The 11,305-nt window shown below is 41.8% G+C and overlaps 1 protein-coding gene across 1 annotated transcript; it reads right to left on the bottom strand.

Annotated features, from left to right (window-relative positions):
- Nucleotides 1–5,763: 5,763 nt before the first annotated feature.
- On the bottom strand, nt 5,764–10,792 carry LOC118322552 (keratin, type I cytoskeletal 50 kDa-like). Its single transcript, XM_035654264.1, has 7 exons — nt 10,305–10,792; nt 8,949–9,077; nt 7,252–7,334; nt 7,004–7,163; nt 6,776–6,925; nt 6,499–6,630; nt 5,764–6,117 (listed from the first exon to the last, which is right to left on the bottom strand). The coding sequence occupies exons 1-7, from the start codon at nt 10,503–10,505 to the stop codon at nt 5,851–5,853; spliced, it is 1,122 nt and encodes a 373-aa protein (XP_035510157.1). The 5' UTR covers nt 10,506–10,792; the 3' UTR covers nt 5,764–5,850.
- Between the last annotated feature and the right edge of the window lie 513 nt (nt 10,793–11,305).

Raw genomic sequence — 11,305 nt, 5'->3', positions numbered from 1 at the left:
GGGCTTTGTCCCATTTTAGTATCTTGAAGGCTAAAGCACTTCTGGGGTCCATCATCATCATCAACACTGAAGACTAAATCTTTGTTTAAAGAAAACTATATATAATATCTATATAATAGAATTTGATTGTGCTGCCACCTGCTGGTCAAACGCTAAACAACAAGTGTTTTACCAGAAGTTGACATTATTATGCAAAAATATGTTACTTATTTATTCCTTGTAGATTTTAAAATTTTAATTTAAAATAAATTCTATGAACAGCATTTTAGAGCGTTTTTTGCCTTTTACACACATAAAGTTTATTATCTTAAAATATCACAAGAGGTAATCAGGACATGCGTCATTTATCAGCTTTATTTCAGATTTAGACGTACAGATTATAACTGAGACCAACAACCAGATGAGAGACGTAAACAGAGAAATCAAACATTGAGAGAGAAACCTGCATCATTACCAGATATATAACATGTGAAGTAAAAAGCTGATGTGTGTATAATAATAAAGGGAGATACCATTAAACCATACACAGTGAGATACATATAAATCACAATTTAAAATGTACAACTGACCAGCTCAGAAATCAATGAGACAATGTGAATTATGTTATGAGCCAGCTTTGTTTTTACAAAAAAAGATGATCTTATAAACACTAAACTGTAAAAAAAAAAAAAAAAAAAATCTCGTAGATTGGATGATATGGATTTGAATGGTTAAACCTAAAAAACCGTCCCAATGTCCTTTTTGACCGTAAAGGTAGTAAAAAGTTTTGATAACCACAGCTGCCAGTTTTTTTTACCATAAAAATAAGATATTTGTTTACAGTGGATGTTAAAGATTAAACCCTCACAGAAAAGCAGAATTTAGTTAGTGCCTCTCACATGGTTTAATTTCAACAACAGTTTGAGGCCCAAAGAGGTTAAAATATCAAACAACAAGATTAGACAAAAATCAGAAAAATGAAAACAACTTTGTGTTCTTTTTTTTCTCCCTGCCTCCCTTGAACGAGTCTCGATGTAGGTTGGGACCGATCCACTGGATTAAAACCTAAATCTATAATTCAATTCCTTCATTTCATTTATATAACATCAAATCTTAACTAACCTTTTAGCGTGTGTGGAGGATTCATCAAGTACAAACTGATATCGATCTGAAAAACTGGACTCAAATCAACTTAGATCCTCCTGAATGTTACTAACTGGACCTTTAGGTAAATGATTGGAGTATTTTGTGATGTCAAGAATAATAATAAGAAAATAATTGTTTGGCATTAAATCAGATTTCTTTTTTTTTTGTGCAGGTGTGTTCAGCCTTGATGCATGATGTCGCTGTTCCTCGCCCAATCAGAGACGCATGTCATCAAGGCCATCAGGATTGGAACTGACCCCACCAGTGGACAGCCATCGCTGGAGGAGCGGAGAGGAAGCTGCAAGGGAGGGAATATTCTTTATTTTTATACTTCAATTTTCTATGTTTGTAAGCAAACCCAATTCTGTATATTGCTATTTTTAATGTATTTGACAGGTAATTAGTAATTGTATCAAATACATTTTTAAAGTAACCTTGTGTACATGTGAAGTTGTTCTCACCTTTAGCCTGTTGTTGCTGTTGGGGCCGCTGAGCTTCTTTTTGTCTGTCCCGACTTTTCTCCCTCCCTGCTGCTGAGATTGACAGCGCCGCCATCTTGCAAACACTTATCCTCTCCTTGTTGCCTCCTGCTCCACTGCCGGTGCTTCTGATTGGCCGGTCACTGCTGCTGATGACCCTCCCCCCTGTGCTATTGGTCCTCCCTGACCCAGAGGAGCTGCTGATTCTTCCTCCAGCTCGGCTGCTAATTTTGTCGCTGCTACTGGCACTGCTAACCTTAGACCCACTCCCTGGTGAACTGCTCAGCCACCCACCACTACCCATGCTGACACCCATCCTCCCCCCGGGGCTTGGGGCTCTTTGGCTGTTGCTCCTGCGTGCGTTGGCTGAGCTGTAAACAGGCTTCCCTTCGACACTGCCAGTACTAGTGAATCTCCCAGAGGTGCTACTCCTGTGGCTCTCAGATGAGCTGCTGAGTTTGCCACAACTACCTGAGCTGTTTAACTTGCCACCACTACCTACGCTGCTACTACGCCTCACAACACTACCTGAGCTGAGCCTTCGGCCACCTGGTCCACTACTTGTGTGGCTACTTGGTGGACTTATAATGTGGTTACGACTTACACTGACACTGACCCTGTCTGCACTACTGGCACTACTCAAACGTCTGGTACTCCCACCATAAACTCTCCACTCCCCACTCCCTGCACTACCAAACCTCCCTGCTCTTTGTGATCCTGGTGGGCTTGTGGTAAGTTGCGCAGCCACTGATGGGATCTCTTCCTGTTGGATAACTATTGCTTCCAGCCCAGTGTGGCCTGCTCATACGCATCCGGTATTCCACCAAATCAAACTCATCCACTCCCCCCCATCTCCCTCCGATCTACCAAAGCTTCCCGGCTCTTTGTGATCCTGGGTGGGTTGTTGCGTGGTAGTTGCCGCAGCCACGTGATGGGATCTCTTCTCTGGTTGGATAAGACCTATTGCTTCCAGCCCAGCTGCTCATATGTTCGGTATTCCCACTATAAACCCTCCACTCACCACTCCTTCCACTACCAAACTTCCCTGATCCTTGAGATTGTGGTGGACTTGTTGCTAGTTGCATAGCCACTGATGGTAATTCTTCTCCATCTGCATTTGGCAAGCTACTGCTGCTAGTCCAGCTGCTTATACGTCCGGTACTTCTCCCACCATAGACTCTCCACTCTCCACTTCCTCTGCTGCCAGGCTTCCCTGCTCCTAGTGACCCTGGTGGGCTTGTTGGCAGGTGCGTGGCCATTGGCAGGCATGTTGCAGGGAGTATAGCTGCTGATGGGCTTTCTTCACTTCTTGTCCTGTGTAAGCTGTTTTTACTGCCACTGTAAACCATCCACTCACCACTCCCTCTACTGCCAAATCTCCCCGTTTGTTGTGAGCTTGTTGCAGGACTTGTAGCCACTGATGGGCCTTGCTCTTTCCCCTCCGTGGCTATGCTAGTGCTACCATCCAGGCTGCTCTTACGTCCCAGACTACCACCATAAACCATCCAGTCTCCACTATTACGTCTGAATCTTCCCTGTGCCCCTGCTGTAACAGCAACTTCTGCATTACAACTAAGTATATCTGCTGAAGTAACAACCTTGCCACCAGAACTAGCTGCCAGATTACTAGCCATAACACTGTTCCTAGTAGCCATACTTCCTGACATACTTTTCCTCTTATCTGACAAGTCCTTCTTGTCCTCTGAGCTAAACCTCCCTTCTGGACTGACACCTTGATTCTGGACATCTCTTTTATCTGCAATGCCACCTACAGCTCTACTTCCTTTGTTACCTTCAAATGATCCAAAACACAAACTGTCCCCATCTCTCGCTGGAATATTGACTTTTCTATTTCTGTCTTCTTCTCTCAAAGTGTCATCTCTGTTGAAGGAAAGGGACTGACCTTCCTCTTTTGTTGAGAGAATGTATTTTTCAACTGGTCTCACATGTATATTTGCCTCAGTTAGACTCTGACATACTTCCTCGTCTTCTTCTTCACCATTTGGACTCAGACACATCTTATCCTCAACTGGACTCAAACAGGTGTCTGAGTCATTTGGGCTTAGAAACATTTCGGGGTCATTTGGACTCAGAAGCAAATGAGGACTTCCAACATTCTCTTCTGGATCAACTGGGCGAAATACTTGATCCGTCATACTCATTAACACTTCTGTCTCAACTGGGCTCAGACATATTTCTGGACTCAAGCATGCGACTGGCTTTGTTGGGCTCACCAATTTATGAGCTTCAATTGAACTGTTGGAAGAAGTTACACTAGAATCTGTAAGATTTGTAGACCTTTTATGCTCTGTGGTACTCTCCAATGTTTCTTCACCTGCTAATTTAATCATCTCATTGTCAGACTCAATGGGATCCACTTTTTCCTCGCTAGAAACATGGAAACTGTTGACTACTTTCCCCTTGTTCACTTCTAATTCTACTTCCTTCAAAATCACTGTACTCACAGTTTTAGGGTCCAGGATGTCATTGCTGTCTGGGCTACCAGACAAAGTACCTTCTACTTCTAATACTTCTTTTTCTCCCTTCTTTTCTTGTCTTTCTATGTTCTTGTCATCCATCAGGGTCATGTCACCAGAGACCTTTCCTTGAGCCTCTTCACACCTAGGAATGTGAGATCCAGAGAAAACAGATACTGTAACGGCAACTTCTCTTGAATCTCCAACAATTTCAGCTTGAGTCTCCAAACTCAAAGACACAACCTGTGCAGGATCCTGGTTCTTAGCCTGTTCTAAGTCCTGAGTGCAATTCATTTGAGCTGAAATCTCATTTTCTGTTTCTTTCAATACCTCAGCAGCAGTTTGTTTGCTGGGATCAGTTGTGGTTGTACATGGTCCTTGCTTTACTTCTGGTTCTGTCCAAAGAATAGTTTTGGTGATCTCTGTTTGAATGTTTGTCGCTGTTTCATTAGCGTGCAAATCCACTTCTGTGATAGTTTGTTTGGAAGTAAAAGTTTCAGGTGTTGCTTGAATAGCATCACTTCTAGTGGATTGTGTGTCAGGAACCACCGTGGTAATTCCTTGTGCAGTTTCACTCTCAAGGATGTCACTGCTGTCTGGGCTACGAGATGAAGCAGCTGCAATGCTGGACCCTGTGTCTACGTCCTCCATGACTTTGTTTTTTTCACTATTGTATACATCAGACAATTCCAAACTCTGATCTAACCTGAGGACACCTGAAGTACCTTCAACTTCTTCTATCTGTCTTTCTATGTTCTTGTCATCCATCAGGGTCACGTCACCAGAGACCTTTCCATGAGCCACCTGAGAACTAAGAATGTGAGATCCAGAGACAACAGATACTGTAACAGCAACTTCCTCTGCATCCTCATCAGCTTCTGCTTGAGTCTGCAAACTCAAGGACACAACCTGTGCAGGATCCTGATTCTTAGTCTGGAAAAAGCCCTTAGTGCAGGTAATTGATACAACAGTTTCTGTCTCTTTCTTTATCTCTGCAGCAGTTTGTGTGCTTGGATTAGTTGTGTTTGTATGTGTTACAGAATGTGAGTCCCTATTTACTTCTGGTTCTGTGCAAACAATGGTCTCTGTGATTTCTGTTTGAATGTTTGTTTCTGTTTTATTAGCCTGCAAACCAGTCTCCGGTTTAGAAGTTTTTTTGACAGTTCCTTTGTCTGAACCTTGGCTTATCTGAGTACTAACAATCTGCAAATCGTAATGGTCAGGGTAGACTTTATCTACCACAGGGATGCTCTGCCTGTTGATTGTCGCAATAATGGTCATGGATTCCCTCCCGGTCCTTTCAGGATGAGCTCCTGTTCTCTGGTTTTCGGGCATGTGGAATGAGCCTGTCAGATTTGAAGCATTTATCGATGTCACTGGTGAGTTCTTTGGATATTTGTTGTGGTCTCTGGTTGACTGGAATGTGGTCACTGTTTCTGAGAGTGGTGCAACTACTGGAGTTTGTCCAAATCTATGGATGTGGCTTGTGACACCCTGAACATCCATCATCCTGAGATTTCCTCCCTGAACACTGGCTGTTTTGTTCACTGTGATGTTTTTCCTGAAGGAAGACGGACTGGTTGTAACACAGAAAAATGCGACGTTAGCCGCAGAGTTTGGGCGAAGACTTGGGACCCTGTGAACAATAGGACAACAACATATAAAGACAAGAAGAATGGCAAGAACAGAGCTGATATTATTCTTCACACCATGGTATAAAAAAGCATCACCAGTGTTATGGGACTGTTCATTTCTCATTCATATCCTGGTCATTTTCCTGGAAAGGCCTGTGTAATTATCATTATCTCATACCCCTGTGGGCTCAGTCCATCCAGCAGCCTCATGTAGTCTTGTATCTCGGCCTCTAGTCTGATCTTAATGTCCAGCAAGGACTCATAGTCTGCCGCCTGCTGAGCTGCAGCCTGCAGCACTGAGTCCAGGTCTCCGCACAGACTATCTGCTCTCTGCTGCAGGACCACCAGCTGCTGGACGAAGTACTCGTTCTGCTCCAGACCAGACGCCTCCAACACCATGTTCTACATACAGAGAGAGAAAGACAGATACAGGGCTTTACACAGTTCTTAGGCATGAGCAAGCATCAAATTATAATCATACCTAGAATACTGTTAATATCTGCAATGTTCCTAGGTTTTCTTTGGACCATTGACTCCATGCTATTAACTAGACATGTAAAATCACAATATAACAATATGTTCCACAAGCTTAGAAGTAATGTTAGACATTGGACTTTGTGTTGGACTCTGTGTTGTGGTGTTGTGGTGTTGGTCGTTTGTAGACATTAGTAGACTCCACACTGCTCCCTAGTTACTAGGTCAGTCATTGGACAATCATGGTTCGTGGAGAAGTATGGGGAATCATCAATTGTCTCTTTTTAAAGTTCAGTAATTTAATCTCACCTGAGCCTGCAGTTTGTTCAGCTCTTCTTCCAGACTTGCTGCTCTTCCTCTCAGTCCGTCCAGCTCGGCTTGGACGACTTCTGACCCTGCTGGAGGTTCAAAGGTCACCTCAGGAGAACTCAATGTTGATACCTGAACACAACACACCTGATAAGATGTTTGTACACTTTATAAATCCACTCAAACAGACAAACAAACTGTGGTTCCGGAACATTTCATATTTTTACTTGTGTGTTGTTTATTTCAAAATAAGAGCATGATGTCAATTTTTGTCCACCTGGGTGTCAAACCAGCAATCGTTCTGGTTCTCGTCAAGCAAACTTGTCTGTCTCAGATAGTCCAGCTGCTGGATCAGGTCTGATGACGCAACAGGATGCATCTCCACACTGACCCCTCCTGACATCTGGGCCATGAGACCCTGCATGTCCTGGACAGATAGATTAAACACATGACGTAAAGGCAGTTTGTTCATTTGAATAATCCAGGTAAGGTTTTTATCATATACCTGTTGATGTTGTACGTGCAGCCCCATCAGTTGTTGTGTTTGATCGTTCAGCAGACTGTGGAGCTCTGGCAGTTTGTGGACCTGCAGTTCCTCCTCCAGCACCCTCAGGTTGCTAAGGTCCACCTCCAGACAACCACAATGCTCACGCTCCTTTTCACACCTGTTCACACAGCAGGGGATGATGGGATATATCTACATGTGCTCTGTTTATGTGTGACCTGCTGTGTGTTGAAGGCATGTGGATCTACCTGACGTTGAGATCGAAGACAGTTAGCTCTGCACTGAGCAGCTGCAGCTTAATCTGAGCCTGGGCCGAGAGACAATCACTGATCTGTAAGTAAGACAGAGAAGAGAGAGAAGACAGTTGGAAGTCATGCTGCTACTGTAGCATTAGTGGACGAGTAGTAGTAACAGAAAAGGGTCTGAATCATGAATCCAAAAAGATTTAGAGCTTGATTTTGTCTTAAACACCAATAACTTGTGGCCTCATTTGAAGTTGAATGACTTGATGCTCTTCAAGTTATAAATAACATGCAGCTTGAAACTTGTTGGTCTGACTTGAGACTAGTTAGTTTGGGAATTGACTTGTGAACTGTTGATCTAGACTTAGGACTCGATTTGGGACTTACTGGTCTTGACTTGATTTGGTTTGACTCTGGAGTTGATGGTCTTGACTTAGGGCACAATTTGTTAGCACTTGATTCAGGATGTATTGGTATTGTTGGTCTGAATTTTATTCAAGATTTATTGGTCTTGAATTCGAACTTGACTTGAGACTAGTTGGTCTTGACTTGTTACTTGGCTCGGGGCTTGTTGGTCTTGACTCAGGACTTACTGAGTCTCCACTCTGAAGCTGACTCCACTTTGAATTTGACTCAGGTTTTATTAGTCTTAATTTGGGACTTGTCTTTCACTCTGAGAGCGATTCAGGATTTAACAGCCATGACATAAGACTCGATTGTGAGTTGACCCCCTCTGGTAGTAGAAACCATAGAACTACAGTTGCAGTAGAATTAGTGTAGTGTTGATTTAAAGAGATCTGAGTTGGACAGAGTTATAGAGATTCGTTCAGTGAATTTACAGAAGGGAAGAAAACCATTTGTTGTTTTAAATGTGTGGTCGTGTTTGAAGTCACACATTATATTAAATGTCACATCATTCTCAGACTAACTTCAGGTCCTCTGGGCAGAACCTTTCAGTCTTTACAGAGATAATCTTTCCTTCATAAACAGCTCATTGTTACAGGACATGTTGAAGTTCAGATTTAATCTCTGACATTTAAATCAATGTCAGATTTGTGTTGAACTTGTCTCATTCTGTCTGGCCTTTAAACAGACACGCCACATCCTGACGAGTCACAACCGGTCTGAGATGCTACACCTCAGGCTGATATCAGTCCACGTGCAGGGCTGCCTCTGGCCTGCTTTGGTCTATATTTAATCCTGGTCTCTGATTGGCTCCAGGACTAAAGGGTTTAACTGTATGTCATGTGCAGATGCTTCTGTTCTTAACTGTTGTTCAGAGTTATATAACCTGTGATGGAGGAAGTATTCACACTGTAAAAACACAAGTTGAGTTGTCTTTTGAGTCTAAAATCAAACTCTTAAGTAGCAGAACCTGCTCTGTATCTGGTTTAAAGACAAAATAAGATAGTTGCCTTGAACAGTTTATTTTTACATATCAGTTTCCAGAAGTGATGCATCATCTCTGCGTAGGTTTGTCTGATTAACACGGAACTTGGAGATAGTGAAATCATTTCGGGTACTATCAGTCCGATTGAAACAAAACTCCAAACTGCTGTTTTTCAACCAAATGTTTAGGATCTCTGTGCTGCTGTCAACCTGTGACTCAGACTGAGCCTGTTGGCCTTAATGCCTGCTTACATTAGATTTGATTGCTTTGATTTGGTTGGGTGTATTTGTGGTGTAATATATGTTGTCCTGACCTGTTCCTGCAGCAGGGACACTGTCCTCAGGTGTCCGTCCAGCTTTCTCAGCTCACTGGGACACTTCCTGTCCAGCTCCATCTGAATCTGAGTCTCCAGCTTCTGATTGGCTGCCTCCAGACACTGGACCTGCATCCACCAATCAGAAGACACGGGAAATGAATCAGTAGATTATCATCAAAATGTTTTTTAAAGATCAAGATAACTTAAATAGTACTTAAAGTACTCACAGTGCAGTAAAATGTTCCTAGCCAGTGTTTTATTGTTGTATCTGATGTTTTTGAAATAATATCACTGCTACATTAATGTAGTACAGTACTTGAGTAAATGTATTTAATTACAGTCCACCACTTACTGTTAAAGGCCTGATGGAGTAAAAAAACAAATCCAGTGTTTTACAAGAAGAAACACAAAAACTACAAATTCCGAACTCTTTCACTCTAATCGCTACCAGATTACATAATAATTCACCATTAAATACTTTTCAAAGGAATAAAATAAATCTCAAGGATGCTGTACAACTGGGTGAAATCTGCTATTTATCATTTAGAAAGCTACAGTCAGCAGTTTCCTTCTTGTGCGTCATTGAAAACTTAAGCCAATACAACTGAAAATAAGAACTAACAATAAACTCAATCAAGGCAAAAATCTTTTCAGAAATCGGGTATTTTTATGATTTCCTGCCCCTAAAAATAAACTTTATCGTCACTCAACCGTTGTTGCATCCATCGGATGTCTGAGTAATGAGGTGAAACACACAAAAACTCAAAGAAAAAACACAGTAGACGTTTCAGTCTATGTAAAACTGAAAATACTGTTATCTTGATCTTTAACTTAAGACCGAACTCAGTCAAAGCAAAACTCCTTTCAGAAATCTGGCATTTTTATGTTTTCCTCCTCTTAAAACTATAATTAATCTCCACTCATGCATTTCAGTTTAATTGTGTTCTTCTTTTGCTGTTCTGGGATCCGTCAGATGTTTTGTGTGTTTCACCTCATTCATCAAAGAATAAAAAGCAGATGGAACAAACAGTTCTTGTTTCAGTCCACGCTGAACTCCATTGAAAATAATGCTACATTTATATTCTCTTGAACTGATGACTCCTCACTAAGATGCCACTTTAACTTTAGAATTATAAAACTAAAACTGAACTCCAGCAAAACTCCATTAAGAAATCTGCCTTTTTTATGTTTTCTTGATCTTTAAACAATAATTCCACATCTCAGTTTAAGTTTTTCCACCTCGTGCATCAAAGAATAAAAAGCAGATAGAATAAACCCGCTCCACTGAAAAGCGACTTTTCATTAAGCAGCTTAGCTTTGAAACATTTGATGTGCTGTTGATGCAGCTCCTACCTGCTGCAGGTATGCAGCCAGCCTCTTATTCAGCTGCTGCAGGGTGACTTTCTCTCTGGACAAACAGAAGCCTGTGCTGCTGTCCGGAGACACAGCTGCAACAGCTGGAGCCGTGCTGTAATGCACCAAACCTCCAGGTCCATGTTGAAGACGGTACCCCAAAGCCGCCTGGGCCGCTCTGCTTGCATGAAGAACCTGCATCTCATCTCTCACTTCTGTTCACTTTTTACACATTTAGACTCCTCTACCTTCCCTCACGCACTGTTCCTTTAAAGTCTCATTTTCTGCACACATTAACATGCAACTGCGAGTTGTTCTGTGTTAATCCACTGCTATATTTCCCTTCCTTCAGCAGCTGTCTAAACTGAAGCCTTCAGGTGTCCCAGAGGGTGTTAACAGGTTGTTACAGGTGTGTCAGGACTCGGTGGAGCTCAAGTTTAAGCTGCATTAACCTTTAAATCGTGATATTTAGAACAGGTTTCAGCAGGACAGCAGCCCTTCCCTTTTCCCTCGTGTAAAGTTCACAGCACATATGAAATCAGAAAGATTCAGGTTTTCACTTGTTCTGCAGATGTTATGGATCACTGAGTTCTGTATCCTGAGGGCCAAATGACGGTCCATAATATTTAATATTTTATGTGCAAGCCTGACTCTTCCAGTAAATCATCTGCAATAAAACAGCATTAATAAATCATTGATTTATGAGCAATGGTTTAAACAGAGATGTTACTGTTTTAATTAATACCACTTTCTCTTTCTTTAAACAATAATCAATAGTCACTTATAAATCTTAGTTGGATGTTGGAGTTTCTGTGTTGCTGTTGGATCCATCGGGGACTTTAGGGGGAAGTTTATATGCGTTTTCACTTCAAAGTAGAAGAGAAGGAATCATAAAACCAACATAATTCAATACATTCAAATCTTCATTGAAGAATCTGCTAATTTTATGTTCTCCTGGTTTTTAATCAATAATTAATAATCACTTACAAATCTCAGTTTGA

This window comes from Morone saxatilis, unplaced genomic scaffold (genome assembly GCF_004916995.1).
Source record: "Morone saxatilis isolate NCDOM2014 unplaced genomic scaffold, NCSU_SB_2.0 Contig14, whole genome shotgun sequence".
In the NCBI taxonomy this organism is placed as follows: Eukaryota; Metazoa; Chordata; class Actinopteri; family Moronidae; genus Morone; species Morone saxatilis.
Note: the sequence above shows the minus strand (reverse complement) of the source record. Positions and strands in the feature narration are given on the sequence as shown.